At 37.5% G+C, this 19,236-nt stretch overlaps 1 protein-coding gene across 4 annotated transcripts; it reads right to left on the reverse strand.

Annotated features, from left to right (window-relative positions):
* Positions 1 to 395: 395 nt before the first annotated feature.
* CGA (glycoprotein hormones, alpha polypeptide) lies at positions 396 to 13,070 on the reverse strand. Of its 4 annotated transcripts, none has more exons than XM_003822848.5 (4): positions 12,550 to 13,070; positions 5,627 to 5,721; positions 3,764 to 3,948; positions 396 to 3,344 (listed from the first exon to the last, which is right to left on the reverse strand). In XM_003822848.5, exons 2-4 carry the CDS (start codon positions 5,712 to 5,714, stop codon positions 3,267 to 3,269), a joined length of 351 nt encoding a protein of 116 aa, XP_003822896.1. In that variant the 5' UTR covers positions 5,715 to 5,721; positions 12,550 to 13,070; the 3' UTR covers positions 396 to 3,266. The 4 variants fall into 4 exon arrangements, with proteins under 4 accessions (XP_003822896.1, XP_034818381.1, XP_063461479.1 ...); XM_034962490.3 differs by lacking the exon at positions 12,550 to 13,070 and adding an exon at positions 9,345 to 10,969; XM_063605409.1 differs by lacking the exon at positions 12,550 to 13,070 and adding an exon at positions 4,031 to 4,123 and having other exon boundaries at positions 5,627 to 5,939.
* Positions 13,071 to 19,236: the final 6,166 nt, after the last annotated feature.

Here is a 19,236-nt window from a genome sequence, read left to right on the forward strand (position 1 = left end):
CCTAATGCAAGAGTGAAACTGGAGGTTTGGGAGAGCTCAGAAGAGCAGGATCCGAAAGGCCCCACCCTCAGCATGAAGTTTCTTTTTAAGTCACTGTTTTTCTTCCTATTTTTGTCAATTTTGCATTCTATTCTATAATACATCCATTTTTGTTTTGAAGTAAAAATTACATTTCCCCAAGTCTTCAAGCAAAATTGATCCTGCAGAAAGGTGCTTGTTTATTCTGCGGCTTCTGGAACCCTCAGGCCCTCCAGCTTGAGAAACTAGAAGCCTAGTTAAAATCCATATTTCTTTGCATGTTATACAAGGACCTTCTTGACAGGTGCATATTTATCTCTACAGTTCCAGTCCTCCAACCAGCTTCCTGCAGTCCAAGCACACTGAACTCCTTGAAATTCTGTGACCATCTTAGTGTTTCTTATTTCAGAAAAATTGCTTATGCTGTTTCCTCAAACTAGAATGTACTGTCCCCCATCTCTCTGCCTATCTTCTAGACCCATCTGAAGGATCATATTGCCCTGTGAAGCTCTCTATGACAAGCCCCAACAGGCTGAATAAGCTATCCCTCCCTTTATGCCACCAAAGTTCGCTCTTCTCCCATAGTGTACATGTCTCTTGATTGTAATTTGTTGCTTATGCTGCCCTTCTGCACTAGACTGTAAATTGCTTCAGGGCAGGGTCTGTGTCTTATTCATCTTGGCCATCGCTGGACCAGCACCATGCCTGGCAAATGGTAAAACAGGAGGTAAGTTTGGCTATGACATTTCACCCTAGTGCTCACCAGGGTTGACCTGGTTGAGCTGAATGGACACGGGGATGTCCCTGTCCTCTCTCTTTACTCCTCGAGTGTCCCTTCCATTCTTTCTGTCAAATAGGGTGGTCCCAGATGAACAAAGACATTCTAGCCAAGGAGTTTCAGAAACTTTCCATCACTGACGAGCCCTCCAAACAAGCTCTCCAGACCCAACACTTAGTAGGTTCTCAGTCAATATCTGCTAAATATTTTAATGAACCAATGATCACCACAATTGTTTCTCTGATTAAGCAGTATTATATTTTCTTAGTCTTATCTTTCAGAGATTCCTGATGTCTAAATCCCAGCGATCTAACAAAATATCAACATTTACTATACATTCAATGAAAGTATAATAAGTAAATAAAGAAATGCACTAATATCTTCATGTGTCCTTTCATGTTTCTTAAAATGTACATGCACAAACAGGGCATGGTGGCTCAAGCCTATAATCCCAGCACTTTGGGAGGCTGAGGTGGGGGATCACTTGAGGCCAGGAGTTTGAGACCAGCCTGGCCAACAGGGCAAAACTCCCATCTCTACTAAAAAAAAAAAAAAAAAAAAAAAGCCAGCCTCCGTGGCTCACAACTGTAATCCCAGCACTTTGGGAGGCTGAGGCGGGCGGATCATTTGAGGTCAGGAGTTCGATACCAGCCTGGCCAACATGGTGAAACCCCGTCTCTACTGAAAATACAAAAATTAGCCGGGCACAGTGGCATGTGCCTGTAATCCCAGGTATTTGAGAGGCTGAGACAGGAGAATCACTTGAACCTGGGAGGCAGAGGTTGCAGTGAGCCAAGATCTCACCACTGCACTCCAGCCTGGAGACAGAGCAAGACTCTGTCTCAAAAAAAAAAAAAAAAAAAAAAAAGTACATGCACTTCCTATTTTAACTTACTACCCTAACACCTGATATGTTTACCAGCCTGCTAAGGAACAAAGAACTGGCTTGCCACTCAGAAATAAAATTTCGACAAATGGGTGATGATCAAAATTTCTTTCTGAAAACCTTACCGGTTACCAGTGTGATTATCTTTTTTAAATTACAGGCTCTATTAGGAGTAGAACTTTTTTGAGTAGCTATGATCTCCACCATGGCTAATATAATTTAATATTTATAATACCATTGTCCTCAAGGTAAGGACCACCTCTCAGTATAAATGCTCAACAGATGTGGTGTTGAAGCATGGCACTACTCTTAGGCATTTTTCATTTGTTTGTTTTTTTGAGACTGAGTCTCGCTCTCTATCGCCCAGGCTGGAGTGCGGTAGCACGATCTCAGCTCACTGCAACCTCCACCTCCCAGGTTCAAGTGATTCTCCTGCCTCAGCCTCCTGAGTAGCTGGGATTACAGGCGCCCACCACCATGCCTGGCAATTTTTGTATTTTTAGTAGAGATGGGGTTTCACCATGTTGGCCAGGCTGGTCTCGAACTCTTGACCTCAAGTGATCTGCCCGCCTTGGCCTCCCAAAGTGCTGGGATTACAGGTGTGAGCCACCATGCCCGGCCATCTTAAACATTTTAAAAAACAAAGTGAATATGCCAGGCATCTGACCTAGACCATAGTTCTGAGCCAGATCTGAATGTGAAGAACAAAATCTGATGCCTCTGGTATTTCAGAGTAATGCCCAGTTTCAATTGGTGCAATGATGCCCTTTCCTTGGCCTCTATTCAGTTATAGCCTGGCTGCCAGGGACTAATAAAATGAGCGTTTTTCAGCCAGGCATAAAGCAAGTAAATAGAAACTTCAGTCTGGGAATAATTTTGTCTTTCCCAAATCCTAGAGAAGTGTTCTCTCTTTTCTTTTTCTTTTGTTTGTTTGTTTGTTTTTTATTGTCCCCTTCTAACAGTAAAAAGTTTCTGATCAAATGTTCCCAATATATGGATAATTATTGATTTATAAATTGTATACATGTATTACCATACTAAGGTATCTGTGCTTTTATAAAATCCATCAAAATGGAAACTTAAAAAGTTATATAAAAATTAATATAAATAGAAGTTCTCATATTTTCTTCTCTTGCCCTAATAAATGTCTTATAAGTAGCCCACTGGCTGAAAGGACTCACACGCTGCTAGGTGTGGTAACAGCAAGGCTCTCCAATGTCAGGTCACCAAACACATTTGGCCCCAACTCACCCAATGGCCCACTCTCTTCCATTAATGCTGTCAAAGCAACTGGCTTTACTTTGAAGAAAAATGATAATTCAGTGATTGAATGATGATTTAAAAGGTTTTATTTGCAGTGGAACAAGCTAAATGCTGTATTCATTCCAAATGAAAAGAACTAGACTGCTGATTGTACTGTAGGATAAGGAGGAAGGCAGTAAAGCTGCAGTATATCCTTGAAGCGTGTCAAAGTGGTATGGTAAGGAAAAGGAGAGTTTTATCTCGCAAAGCCATAAACACTAAACAACTTAATTTTCCATTCCAGAAAATCAGCAGTCATCAAGACAGCACTTGGTGAAACATTTAAGATTTGTGATAATAACAAGTACTGCAGTGGCACGCCGTGTGGTTCTCCACTTTGAAACCCCCCATTACTGTGACCTAAAGGGGAAGGAAAAAAAACATATTATAGATTAGATGATAGATAGATAGATAGATAGAGACAAAATTGAAGAATATTACATAAAATTGTCTGCATTCTGCTGAAATAAGTAGATGCATACTACATTTGCACAGTCTCCTTTTTAGGAAATATTGTTAGCACAAGTAAGCTGTACTTTCTCCCAACCTGCCCCTTGTCACCTCTACCCCTATTCTCCTCATTCTGAATAAATCCAGTCTATACCCACAAGACAATTGACTCTTTTAATTAATGGGTAGAAATGTATTCCCCACCTGTACAAATGCTCGACAGAGGCTGGGTCATTAGACACCTTTGGCATTAAATTCCATGGGTGGGCTCTATGAACATTTCTCTGATTGGGCTGTTAGAAAGCTTCTGGGGATCTTGAGGTTCTTACCCTGTTATATGATTTAGCTACACAGCAAGTGGACTCTGAGGTGACGTTCTTTACGACCAACATCGTCTTCTTGGACCTTAGTGGAGTGGGATATGCTCTAGAGAAGCAGCAGCCCATGCACTGAAGTATTGGGGCACCCGGCTGGGAGAAGAATGGGTTTTCCTGTAGCGTGCATTCTGGGCAATCTATCAGGGGAAAAAAAAGGCAGAGTAAAATATCCAAAAAAGACTCAAAAAGAATCTATGAGGCCAGCACAGTAGCTAACACCTGTAATCCTAGCACTTTGGGAGGCCTTAGTGGGTGGATTGCTTGAGCTCAGGAGTTTGAGAGCAGCCTGGGCAACATGGTGAAACCCTGTCTCTACAAAAAATACAACAACAACAAAAATTAGCCAGACGTGATGGTGCACACCTGTAGTCCCAGCTGCTTGAGGGTCTGGGGCAGAAGAATCGCTTGAAGCTGGGAGGTCGAGGCTACAGTGAGCCGAGATCATGCCACTGCACTCCAGCCTGGGTGACAAAGTGAGACCCTGACTCAAAAAAATAAGAAAAAATGTGGTGGCTCATGCCTGTAATCCGAGCACTTTGGGAGGCTGAGGCAGGTGGATCACCAGAGGTTAGGAATTTGAGACCAGCCTGGCCAACATGGTGAAACCCCATCTCTACTAAAAATACAAAAATTTCGCTGGGCATGGTGGCAGGTGCCTGTAATACCAGCTACTCAGAAGGCTGAGGCAGAAGAATCACTAGAACCCGGAAGGCGGAGGTTGCAGTAAGCTGAGATCACGCGATTGCACTCCAGCCTGGGTGATAGAACGAGACTCTGTCTCAAAAGAAAAGGCAAGGCAAGACAAGGCAAGGCAACAAAGAAAAGAAACTGTGAATGCTTCCTTATTATGGGATAGTGAATATTATTTTTCCATCAAAAATGAAAGGAAACTAAGTAAGTGCTTTTTGGTTATATGTTAATCTTCATCTATAATATCTATTTAATATTTATACTGATTAATGTTCATGGGAAATAAAACTTAAAAACAAACATTTTTTACAGATATGCATAGAAAATCTCAGTTGTAGTCTCTCTTCAAGCATGGATTCTCTATCCCAATGCTAACAGTATGCCTAGAGGAAACACAAAACTTGACAGATGAAAACATCATGTTCATCTGAAAAGAGAATTTTGCACAGAGGAAAAATATTTTTCCCTTTAGAATCTGCTATTGTTTTTCCCACAGTAACTCCAAATATTGACAGAGAGAAATATGTCAGAATTAAGAAAGCTTGGTGAGCGTAGAGAGCCTGATATTAGATCAGGCGCCTGCACTTGGGACCTGGATTAAAATATTACCACTTACATAGAGAAAAACCATAACCAATAGTAGCTCACAATTTCAAAGCAGAAGGAATTATATCAGCTACTATATGAGATTTTTCAGACAATACAGCAAAACAAATTTACTGTATAAAATGGTTTTGTTTTTCTCACTTGTTAACTGATGTGAAAATTCATCTACAAAGGCAATGTTAAAATCTCAAATCTGCCGGGAGAAATGTAAAAAATAACTGAGCTAACTGAATAAGGAGCATTTTCTTCTTGTAAGACTCAAGAATAAAAAGGAATCTATTTCCGATGAAAATGTATAGGCTGCTGCATAAATGGTTGTGTAAGATATCATTTTCACTGCACATTTTCTGAACCTAATTTAATTTTATGTTCACAATCTACAAGTGCCTAGATATGAATCCAGCAGCAAAGACTTATTACTTTTGAAAAGGTGGTAGAAATGTAATTAATGGAGTTATTGATGTACATCTAGAAATGTGTGTTGTCCTTATTACTTGAACCACAAATTTGGTCACGCACCCTGCACATCAGGAGAGGAATGGAGAACATGCAGAAACACCGACAATGTGACCAGAAAGATAACTGCATATTTTCTGTAGCAATCCATGGTGCTCCTGCAGACAGACATGGCAAAAACAAAAAACAAAAAAAAAAAAACAGTTAATCTAAAATTGGCTTACCAGTCATAACAACAACCAGTAGTTTCAACATTACTATTAATAATAGTCATCAGTGTCTTGACCTCCCTGCTTTTAGCTCCCAACATATACTAAAACCATGTAATTTTTTTTAAAAAAAGTTCTCCTTAGGAAAGAGATAGATAACTGAATCTTCCCATTTCTCACATTAACTGTAGAAATTGGTTTAATAATAATTACAAAAAATTCTTTTTAAATTTTTTTAAAATTTAAATTTTAAATTATCTGTCATCCTGTTAAGAAGCCTCAATGTCCTTATTTGTAAAACATGGAACTTAAACTAGATAATACCTAAGAAAATATATATAAACTTATATATGAGATATAAAATATACAATCATTTGATGGAGGATAAACACAAAGCATTCAACATTATCAGCCATTAAGGAAATGCAAATTAAAACTACAATGACATATTACATATCTATCAGAATGGCTAAAATAAAAAATAACACCAAATACTGGCATGGATGCAGAGAATCCAGATAACTCAGGCATTGCTGGTCTAGTGGGAATACAAAATGGTACAGCCACTCTGGGAAATACTTTGGCAGTTTCTGATAAAACTAAACATGTACTTACCATATGCCCCAACAGTTGCACTTTTGGGCATTTATCTCAGAGAAATGAAGACTATGTTCACACGAAACTTATATATAAATATTCATAGAAACTTTATTTAGAGTAGCCAAAAAATTGGAAACATTTCAAATGTCCATCAGCAGGTGAATGGTCATACAAATGATGGTATAGCCATACCATGGAATACTGTCCAGCAACAAAAAAATGAACACACTATTGATACACACAGCAGCTTGAATGGATCTCAAGAGAATTATGCTGAATGCAGGCTGAATACTATATGATTCCATTTATATAACACTGTGGAAATAACAAAATTATAGAGATAGAGAATAGATTAATGGTTTCAAAGAGTTAGCACTGGGAAAGAAGTGTATGAGGGTGAGTGTGGCTCTAAAGGGATAGCACAAGGGAGCCGTGGTGATGGGACAGCTGCATGTTGATAGGGATGTTAGTCACACTAATCTACACATGGGATAAAACTGCATAACAGAGCACTAGTATTATGTGTGTGTGTGTGTCTTAAATCTGAATAAGCTGTATAGGCGGCAGCAATGTCCGTTCTCTAGTATTCACCTTGTACTATAGTTATACAAGATAATTTTCAATGAGGGAACAAGCTGAAGGATATACAGGACTTCTCTGTACATTTTTTGCAACTTCCTCTAAATCTGCAATTATTCAAAATAAAAGTTTTTTTTAAAAAATTCAGAATGAGGTTTAAAGGTACATATGAGTCAAAACTTATGGTTATTTTTCATGTAGACTGACATAATAGGGCTGAGTTTCTGCTAGATGTTTATATTAACCCATAATACTTCTTAGGAATAATTTGTCAGACAGCAGAACTAAGTTTATAACACATGTTGAGTATATCTATTCTGAACATCTGAAATCTGAAATGGCCCATAATCTGAAACATTTTGAGCACCAACATGATTACACAAGTGGAAATTTCCACATATAAGTACTTAACAGAAACTTTGTTTATGCACAAAATATTTAAAATAGTATATAAAATTACCTTCAGGCTATGTGTATATGAAACAAATGCATTTTATGTTTAGACATGGGTCTCATCCCCAAGATATCTCACTATGTGTATGCAAATATTCCAATATCCAAAAAAAATTAAAATCTAAAACACATTTCATCCTCAGCATTTCAGATAAAGGATACTCAACCTGTATAGAAATTCAGATTGTGTAAGTATGAAGGCTAAAACAAACATATGTCATTATTTCTACCTAATATATATATTTATATGTAAGTAATTTTGAGTTCTATTTATCTTCACACATAATTAACACTGAATAAATATTGTTCTAAGTCAGTGGTTCTCAAAGTGTGATCTGGGAACCCCAAAGATTTTCAGTGGCTCTGTGGGGTTAAAATGATTTTCATAGTAATACTAAAATGTTGTTTGTCTTTTTTTCCTCTTCATCCTCTTGGGTGTTCAGAGAAATTTTCTAGAGGCTACATGACATGTAATTTTACAACAGATTGAATGAAAAAGCACATGAGAATTTAGCTATGTTCTGTTAGGCCAGACGATGAAGAGTTTTGCAAAAGGGTAAAACAATGCCACTCATCACTAATTTTTTCTTGAAAATTGTCATTTTTAAAAAATAAATATATGTTATATGTGTTAACATATGATGGATTTTTCTAAATGAATATTTTTAAACTTTAGCATAATCACTAAGCCATTAAATATTAATGGATATAAACTCATGAATAGAAGCTCTTTGGGCTCTTCAATAATTTTTTTTTTTTTTTTTCTTGAGATTGAGTCTCCCTCTATTGCCCAGGATGGAATGCAGTCATGCAGTCTTGGCTCACTGCAACCTCCACCTCCTGGGTTCAAGCAATTCTCCTGCCTCAGCCTCCCGAATAGCTGGGACTACAGGCACACGCCACCACGCTTGGCTAATTTTTTTTTTTTTTTTTTTTTTTTTTGTATTTTTAGTAGAGACGGGGTTTCAGCATATTGGCCAGGCTGGTCTCAAACTCCTGACCTCGTGATCCACCTGCCTCGGCCTCCCAAAGTGCTGGGATTACAGGCGTGAGCCACCACGACCAGCCTGGGCTCTTCAATAATTTTTAAGAGTGTAAACAGGTTCTGAGATCAGTAAGTTTGAGAATACACAAAGCCATAAGGAAATGTTCAGAATTAAAACTAGTTTCCTTTTTAAACTAGTATCATTTTTGTGCCTTAATATTGCAGCTCATATATTATGAAAATTCAGCCATTATGCAGTGAACAACTATATCAGAATTAATTCAGAGAGAAACATTTATAATAAGATTGCAGAATGTGAAAGCATGAAGTCAATGCGCATTTTAGAATTGCCTTTATAATAAAGTGAAAAGAAGATTGAAAAAGTGAAACAAAAATCACTATTGCTGTAGCAGAAACTATTACCTTTCTTTGCCTTTATTTTGAAAAGAGATGACATTAACCAAGTAAAAACAGAATAGCCTTCAAATTCTAGGTGATTTTGAAAGCATTTTAATGAATATTTTTATCATCCTAATCACCCTCAGGTTTTTCTGTTTTAAAATTCAAAAGAAAATATTAAGAATCAGGGGGAGAAATTAAATTATGCTAGGATTTATGCTATTTTGCAAAAATATGCTCAATCTAAAGTCAGATTTACTAATCTCAGCTTCTTTTGGTATTTCACATGAGTATTTTCCGAACTTCAAAGGCCCTGTACACACAACCTCAGACTAACCTGCAATACACACCAACATACCCTTATATCCCATCACCCACCACATCAAGATAATACGTGTCCAAGAAAACATGAGTTTTCTCAACTTGGCCTTCTTTCTCTCCCTTTTCAGTTCATCTACTTCAGAGTCTTTTAAGGAGCTGTTCAACAGCCAGATTCACTGTGAAGTTTTCACCCAACCCCAAAGACAAAATAAATATCTTTCTCCACTGCACTCACCTATCACTTGGCTTATAATTCTTAGATGATGCCCCACAGTCTAACCAGTTACGTACACGTCTATCTCTTCATCCACAAAGAAAGCGTCTTTCTTTTTATTTAAATTAGAAATGGGGTCTCGAGAGGTGGAAGCTGCAGTGAGCCAAGATTGCGCCACTGCACTCTACCCTGGGCAACAGAGAGACTCCGTCTCAAAAAAAAAAAAAAAAGAAAGAAAGAAAGAAAAGAAAAGAAGTGGGCATCTCACTATGTTGTCTAGGCATCTTACTTTAAAAGGATTTTTTTTTTTTTGGTAATTAAAAACAGAGCAGAGGAGCTGCAAAGTGAAGCCCTTGTTCATTGCCCCTGTGTTTACTGCTATGGCAGATTGTACTTTCCAAAAATGGCCACAAAAATACCCCTCAGCCTACATTTATTTGCAGTGTGACCTTGTCACTCCCACATCAAACAGTGGTATGTCTATATTTGTATTTTTATCTTTGTACCCCATTTCATCTACATAGGCCCTTGACTGCTTAGATCAGGAATATAGCAGTAGTGACACTGGGCAAGTAGTAGGTATATCCCTTAACTGACCTGGCAGTTCCTGCTTCCCATCTCTTAGAAGCTGAGGTGGGAGGATCACTGGAGCCTGAGTGGATGAGGCTGCAGTGAACTGGGATCGAGCCACTGTACTCCAGCCTGGGAGACAGTGAGAAACCCTATCTTGGAAAAAAAAAAAAAGAGAGAGAGAGAGAGAAAGAAAGAAAAAGAAAAGAGGAGAGTAGAGGAGAGGGGAAGAAGGGAGAGGAGGGGGAAAGAAAGAAAGAGAGAGAGAAAAGAAAAGAGAGCAAGTTCAGGTATTTTAAACTTATCAAGCTATAAGGACTGTCTGCAGTGGGGAACAGCAGGGGAACAGGGAAAGGGGAAAAAGCATTAGCTTTCTTTCTTTTTTTTTTTTTTTTTTTTTTTTTTTTTGAGACATGGTCTCAATCTGTGGATCAGACTGGAGTGTAGTGCCACAATCACGGCTCATTACAGTCTCAACTTCCCAAGCTCAGGTGATCCTCCCATCTTAGCCTCCCGGGTAACTGGGACAACAGGAGTGTGCCAGCAAGCCCGGCTAATTTGGGAGTGGTTTTTTGTGTTTGTTTTTTTGTTTTGTTTTGTTTGTAGAGATAGGGTTTCTCTATGTTGCCCAGGCTGATCTTCAACTCCTGGGCTCAAGTGATATCCCCGGCTCTGCCTCCCAAAGTGCTAGAATTTCAGGCGTGAGCCCCCGTGCCCAGTCAGCATTGGCTTTCACATACATTCACTTGCTTTATTTTCTTTACACCTGTGTCATATATTAGAAAACTACACATTAGAGAATTTAAAAGATTTGCCAAAGTTGCTCAGAAAGTGATCTGATGCTAAGATGGTGTCCTTCCACTTGTACTACCCCTATAGCCTAGAAGTATACCATTAATCCATGTCCTCCTTTATAACTTGGAGTCACACATGGATCATGCTGTTTCAGTTATCTTGTCTAATTTGATTTCTAACATTGTTATTGATTCTACCCCTAAGTGCCCCACCTTAAACCACAGAGTGTTAAAGATGCTGGATCATTTCTACAATGTTATCTCTAAGCCTGGTGAACCAAGAAATTGCTAGACTACTTTGTGCAACATTACAATGGCACTGCTGTAACATTATATGCCAAATCCAGAATGTGCAAAGATCAGAAGTTGATAGCAAACTACTCTAGGATTCACAACCTGTAAAAATGAAGTTTGGTGCTATGAACCACGCTGTTCTCAAAAGAAATGTAAGTTCACTCCTGTAAATTTTCTCTTTGAGAAAGTAGATTACTTTGATGTGCTTTTAAGCAAGACGTACATTACCTTCTAAGTTAGCCATTTCTGTTACCCAGCTCTTACTTTGAGTTTTCATGTAAATTTGGGTCTCACATTAAAAAGAAATGTACACTGCAACTGAAAATCTGCTCTGGAACATAATTAATTGCTTTTCTAACATTTTTCTCACACACTACCCTTTTCAGCAGGAAATGGTAAGGAATATGACTCACTTAAAATTTCAATGACTCTTACTGCAAAAAAAATAATAAACTTAAGAAAACCAAAGTTGAAATTAACATGAAAAACCACGAACCTTTTATAAATGATGACCACTCTTGTCTTTTTTAAATAATTCAAGAATATAGAAATGTATTACATGCAATTTGGTTGACCAATATTATGAATAATTGAATTGGTATTAAGTCAAGTAATTATTTAAAAGATATTTTCAGAAACTTTAAAAGATTCCTTTTCTAAAGCAAAATATCTGACTTTTGACTGGGAAAAAGATTGAAGAGCTTAAGAAACAAAATATCTACAGAGATGAAAGGGAGCTTCTGCATTCCTAAGGGATCCATATAGTGTCAGCCCATAGTTCTTCACACGTGCCCATAGCCTATTCTTCAACGCTAATAAGGAGGGACAAAAAAAGGTCTTTTATTTTCTAGTGTCTATTTCCCAATCAGCCACCAATTAATGCTAATGCTAAGATAACCAAGGTTAGCTGCAAAAAAGTTTCCAGAAACTCATTGGAACTAATCAATTAGACTTGGGCAAGTGACTTATCATTGCAAATTCATGAATAATAGCTAGAGAAATACTACCAACTTTGATTTTTGTAGCATTTTATTAAAGAAGAAAAATGAAAACAATGACGTTCAAGAAATTCCATGCTACTATTCAAGTCTGCATGAGAACATCTATTCAAAAGATAATCAGAAGCTATAGTCATTCAGCTGAACAAGTGAACCACTTTATCATGGGCCAGCTTGAAGATATAGTTATACATCACTTAAAAATGGATAATAAAACAATATCATAATGTCTACTTGCCCTCTGTCTGGCTCCTGGAAGCCACTCAAAAGAATGTCTTTCCAATGACATACAATAATTCTTGAGGAAAATTTTTAGATCCTGACAGGCACTCAAGCATCTCAGCAGGAGACATTGGGTTTCTGGCTTCTGTTAGATAACATCTTACCCTATGATCACAGCCAAATTTTACAGACTTCCTTCTAATTCAATCATAAGTGCTGAAAAGAGAATGAGTAAAAGCCTGTCTCTGTTCTTATTAAGGTATACGCAGAGACTTTGGAATCTTCCTCGTATTCTCAAATATTTTACTCCTCAATTAAAATCCCCCAAAATTATTTCATTCATATTACCTTTCTCTGGGCTTTTTGCAGGATGTGTTCAGGGCGGTTGACTGTGGATCCGAAGAGGGATTTTAGCTTCGTCCTGTGAGTTCTCAGTAACTGCAGTTAATGAAGTCCTCACCTGCTTTTATACCGGCAGAGTGTTTCCACCTGCATCTAAGCCCTGGGATCAACAGGAAATTCCATCCAATGATGGAAGGGTACTTGGTGTAATTACCATGACGTCAATTTTTACCATGACGTCAATTTGATCTTATCTTGTTTCAACCCTTAGGTCATTTTTGTTTGGAGCCATTTTTAGGTGATGGTGACGACAAGGTCAGCCTATGAAAAGAGAGTACACTGTCACTTTGTACGTAATTTTATTGAGCCATACACATAACATCCTGAAAGCTGACACTTTCCTATAAACAAGAGACATTTAATTAGCTAAGTACCTGATATTTACCTAAACAAGAGCTATAGATTTCAGAAAATAGATATAGAGCATTTCCAGGCTTATACCACTATTTAATTAGGAAACAGAAAAATAAAACACACGCCTATTTAGACTTTTCTAAAATTAATTTGCATCTGAATTTAATAAAGATGCATGAGAAAGGTATGAGGCAATTCTAAGAAGGATTGAATGGTTCTCAATATATGTGCCTGGTTTTTGGGTTTTTTTTTTTTTCTCATTTCACTTTTGTAAAGCTCAGTTTCTGCCTGAACAGAAAATATGTATGTCATGGCTTGCCAGGTGTGGGACACTTAGCTCCAAGGTTCCCAACCCAGTGTCACCCTAAAACCTGCACAGCTCTTCAGACTACTGTGGCTTCTTTTTTGCACACAGAGATTATGACCCTTCAAAAGTTCCTATCTTTATCTACTCTGCTCAGTGCCACTTCCGTAAGGAACTGGCTTAGATACAGACTACCAAGGACCTCTTCAACAAAGAGTTTAGAAGATCTATGTGATGCAAAAAGCAATTCTTGTTTAACATAAAGAAACTTGCCACAGAACGCAAAGTTGTTTTGTGATTTATTTTCTGTGATAAACAAATTTGTTTAGGTTCTTACACCTTTTCAGATTTCCGTTGTTTCCTTCCAGTATGCATCCCAACCATTCACCTTTTCTTAGTGATGCTCCTTTTTGGGGGACGAGCGGGGGAGACGGAATCTCGCTCTGTCGCCCAAGCTGGAGTGCAGTGGCACAATCTCACTGCAGTCTATACCTCCCGGGTTCAAGCACTTCTCCTGCCTCAGCCTCCGAGTAGCTGGGACTACAGGTGTGCGCCATAATGCCTGGCTAATTTTTGTATTTTTGGTAGAGACAGGAGTTTCACCATGTTGGCCAGGCTGGTTTAACCCCTGACCTCAAGTGATCCACCCACCTCGGCTTCCAAAAGTGCTGGGATCACAGGCATGAGCCACCGTGCCGGGCCTTCCTAGTGATGATTGATGCCACCATTATTCAAGAATTTCTACATTTAAATATCAACCAACTGGCAGTATATTTTCAATGTAGCAGACTTATTTTGAAAATCTTTCCATCTAGGCATTTCACTCTTCTTTGTTCTATTCTTTCTCTTTTATTTGTGCCTTCTTTACATCCTTTTATTTCTTTTTTATCTGAATGATTACATAGAAACAATGTTTCTAGGATGCTCTTATTAAATTATTTTTGTTTGGTTTATGATTTCATAGTGGATTTTATTTCTATTTCACATTTCTATATAAGAATTATGAATATTAGGGAATTCTTATGAAAATGTTTATTGTGTTTTTAAAGTTTACATACTGTTCTTTAATTTTTTTAGTGATGTGGCTACATAAATAATACAAAAGTCAGTGCCTTTAACACCTGACTTATCTTCCCCATTTCCTCAATTATTCTACTCAGAAGCAATGTTTCCAGTTTCTTACTTATGTTTCTGCAGACACTCTATGTATATACAAACAAATTATATTTAAGTCTCCATCCCTGTTGAAATTCTCCTTAAAATAACAAACAGAATACAAAAATTAGAGGAACCCCTGCCTTTGTGCTTAGAGAATCTCTGTTAGTATGGTATAAATTATACTTCTCTGTACTTTCTACAACAAACATATATTACTTTTACGATTGGGGAAAGTACTGTTAACAAAAACATGTTTCTAAGTTTCACTATTTCATGTGGCTGCTTCCATTTATTATTGACAGTTTTATCCCATATCTGATAGTTCTATTTTCGATTTTCTTTACTCTGGGTAAGAGCAGGTTTGGTGGGTGAAGGATAAAAATACCACTCCTCAGTCATTGACAGTTACCTCCCAGCTGCTAAAGTTTGAAGCATCTGTCACCAAAAAGATAGGCTGGCTGAAGAACTGGGATGACACAGGGCAACTCGCCACCTTTACTAGGCAAAGTCCTGAGAGCCCTATAGAGTATACAGGTCAGGAACTTCTTTGCAAAGCAGTATGACACAGTTAAGTATGTACGCACTATGTTAAATGCATGAGTTTTTTTCCTAATGAAGTTTTGCATTTACACGCTGAATTTTTTAAAATAACCATCTTTGTAAATGTTTCATATGCTTACTTGATTGTTTTATTCAACATAATTTGAACTTTCTAATAGCAAAACATGATTATCACAAACATTATGCTGTAATCAGAACAGCTCAGGTATGTAAAATCCTTGCATTTCCAAGTGGCTTTTTCTTTGGTAGTTTTAACGATACATTACACAATTTTAAATTTTCAAGTAGTAGAAAAGTATATACAATGAAAAATAAGTCTTCCTCTTACTCCAAAATCCTTAATTCCATTCCCAAAGGTATTTATTTTTAAAAATTTCTTAATGTTTCCAGAAATTTACTATGTATATACATACATTTTCTGGGGTTTTGCTGTATACAAATAGAAACACAAGATACACATTGTTCAGTGCCTTGCCTTCTTTCTGTTTTTAAAAACATAACAATGTATCTTGGTGGTTTCTTTCATATCCAAATGTGTGGATCTAACCCATACTTTTGAATATTGCAAGATATAAAGGACCATGAATTATTTAACCAGCATTCTATTAATGACCATTTGCATCATTTCCAGTTTTTAAATGTTATAAACAATATTATAATTATCATCTTGCTCTGGTTACATATATAATTATAGTTCTAGAATAAGTTTTTAGAAGTGGAATTTTTGGATCAAAGAATATGAGTATTTTAAACTTGAGTAGAAGTTGCTCAGGTACTCACTCTTCTCCACCCCTCCTCAAAGTTAATGCTATGAAATATGTTAATTTTTGTTGAACTAACAGATGAAAAGCAATATTTTATTTTTATTTGCATGTAAATAATTTTGAGCAGGACTGAACATAATTTCATAAGTTGTGGTCATTTAGAATTTTTTTTCTGTGAACTGCCTGTTCAAAAATCTTTCTCAAGTTCTTAATTCTGTCTTTAATTTTAAGTTTGACTTTTGACTCTTTTATGGCAGTTTTACAGTTGTTTTTATGTGGTCAAATTTATGTATCTTTTACTTTTAGACTTGCAGAGTTTATGTAATGCCAAGATTCTAAAAAGAAGTGCCCATATTTTATTCTAGACTGTATACTGTGTTATTTATTTTAGGTTTAGCCCTTTAATTCATCTGTAATTTATTTTGGAAATGAAGTAGAAATCTATCTTCTTTTTAAACCTAAATGACAAGCCAGGTGTTGTAATAACATGTATGAAATAATCAACTTTTCTTTCTCCACTAATTTGAAATTCTACTTACTTCCTAAATATTTTGAGGTCCATTTTTGGGTTCTCTACTGTTGTGACCTATATTAATAAAAATATTCAATCAATGATAATTAAATATTTTAAATTTGTTTAGATTATTATTAGATATAATTATCGAGTGTCTCTTTACCAATGTATCAACGAAAGTGCATTATCAAAGAGAAATTAGACATAAATCATATCACTAACTTGCTAACAGTCTGTTTACTATAAATTAGAAGCATTGGGATTTTCCCTCACCATTCTCTTTGACTTGTCATGAGGCTCCTAACACCCTAATTTTCTAATCTTCACTTGACTCCTTAATGCTGCATGGCTGTGTTTCTTGAAGTATATCTCATGTTTTCTCTAAAATCAGAACCACTAGGGTGTGGATTAAAAATACAGGTTCGTGGGTCCCATCCTATCCTGGTCCTGCTGGACCAAAATCTCTCTCAGTTGAGCCCAGAAATTTGCATTTCATCAGTCAAAGCTTGAGAACCGTGACTGCATAGCGTTGTTTTATTAAGCAATACAGGAATGTAAGTAAGGAGCAATATGGTTTGTTTTCATCTTCAACTGTCCCTGTAGCACAACTAAATCAAAAATGGTAAAGTTATTTGTTCAGTTCTGTGAGCCTCCCCTCTGTACAAACAGCTGAAACATCCTGCTATTAAGAATCTATGAGAAACAGCTCGAAGACCCAAAACAACTATCTCCTGGTCACAAACACCAAAACAGGCAGCAGAAAATTTCTTGATTGAGATGAGGTTTTTAATCAACAACAACAGATAAGGTGACTGACAGTCAGAAAGAATCACCTGAGATGTGATATCTAACACAGTGGCAGCAACAAAATCCCCCTGCAACTGATGGACAAGAAGCAAACTGACTTGACACATGTAAAGCAGCCAAGAATATTCTCTACTATTTCAGTCAAAACAGTGTGGTCTAATCAATAATGCAAACATCCTGTTTCTCAAGCTAACAACCTCTGTCACTGGAACCCTCAGAGAGATAAAGAAACTGCTGGTACAATTATAGCTAATCTTTCTCTAGTCTGAAATGTCAATAGACTAGGCAAATAATGCTGCCAAGAAAGGGAGAAAAACCTCACAGGTGAAAACTAATTTTTTTAACATTTTTCCATTTCTTTTTGCTTTGCACATATCTCCTCCCACTTCCATTTCAGAAAGCTTTCAGTAATCAACTATGAAAGGATTCATGAGAGAAACAGGTTTTGTACAAGAAGGAAAGAGAAGCAATTGTATTGATAGAATTGTTCAGTTATACGCATATTGCAGGATGGGGAGGTGAAAGAGTAAATGATGAAGTAACTTCCTACCCTAATTTTGCAGGGGAAGTCTTATGAGATACTATATTTTGCATGGGTTTGCCTAAAGATCTTCATCCTTAAAAAGCTGGCCTATTTTGCCATGAGAGGTAAGGGTACTACATTCAGAAACTCTGGGTATTCTCTCTGAGTATCTGTATAAATGGCCATGTGGAGCTTTACAGATAGTGGAAGAACTTGGTGGCAGAGAGTCAAAACCACTTTTATTAAGGGAAGGAGATTTCCTTTGGATGATGCTTTCGATGTTGTTAAAAGAAAACTTCAGACAAATCAAATTTAATGGAGTTTAATTGAGCAAAAAGAAGCAATGATTCATGAATCGGTCAGCCTCCAGAATCACAGCAGATTCAGAGAGACTCCAGGGGTGCCTCATGGTCAGAACAAATTTATAGACAAAAAAAGTAAAGTGACATCTAGGAATCAGAAGTGAGGTACAGAAATAGCTGGATGGCTTGCAGGCTGGCGTTTGCCTTATTTGAACACAGTTTGAACACTCAACAGTCTATGAGTGGTTGAAGTATGGCCGCTGGGAATGGCCAAGACTCACTTTTTGTTACAGGTGCATACTCCCAAGTTAGGTTTTCTATTTTGTCTATTAAGCTAAGTTACGGTTAGTCCACAAAGATTCAAACATAGAAGTATGCAGTCCTTCTCAGGCTCTATTTAGTTCACTTTAACAGTGTGGATAACAGGAGTCCCATGGTTCCTTCTAGGAGTGGGCAGTAGTGCCACTTGCCCTCGTCTAAAATCTTGGCTGCTATTCGATGGAAAATACATTTAAGGGGAGAGTGAAACCTAATCACAAACATTATCTCAACACCCCTTCTCCACTCATACCACCTCTATCCCTGGGCTCTGGCTGAAATGGAGTGTGGGGGAATTTTGTCCATCCTCAGCCTCTAAATACAGCCCAGGCCTCAGTGGGACTGCAGCAAGTCCCAGTCATTGTTCAGACACTGGGAAGCTCTCTGTCACCAAGTTAACTCCCTATTTCTCCAGCATTTTTAGATGCATTATGAATGAGCCATTAGCCAGCAGTCCTTCTACTATGGTTTGGATATGGTTTGTTTGGCCCTACCAAATCTTATGTTGAAATTCAATCCCCAATGCTGGAGGTGGGGCCTAATGGGAGGTGTTTGGATCATGCGGGTGGATCCCTCATGACTAGCTTGGTACCATCCTCATGGTAATGAATGAGTTCTTGCTCTATTATGCAAGTTCCCATGAAAGTTCTTCCCAGAGCTGGTTGTTAAAAAGAACCTGGTACCTCCCTCCCCTTTCTCTGCCTCCTTTTTTTCCGGGTGACTTCTGCACAATGTCTCCCCTCTCTTCTGACATGAATGGAAACAACCTGAAGCTTTCACCAAAAGCAGATGCAGCCACCATGCTTCTTGTACAGTCTGCAGAACTGTGAACCAAATAAACTTCTTTTCTTTATAAATTATCCAGCCTCTGGTATTCCTTTATAACAACACAAAGAGACAAATGGGCTAAGACACTTTCTCCATACCCGTACATTCCCCGCACTCACATCTCCAGGATAAATGTACTTTCTGAGAGTTGGGGGCCAAATGGGAGTAGGGAATAAAGGTTTCCCACTTTGTCTTTCTTT

The sequence above is a fragment of the Pan paniscus genome, chromosome 5, assembly GCF_029289425.2.
Source record: "Pan paniscus chromosome 5, NHGRI_mPanPan1-v2.0_pri, whole genome shotgun sequence".
Lineage (NCBI taxonomy): Eukaryota > Metazoa > Chordata > Mammalia > Primates > Hominidae > Pan > Pan paniscus.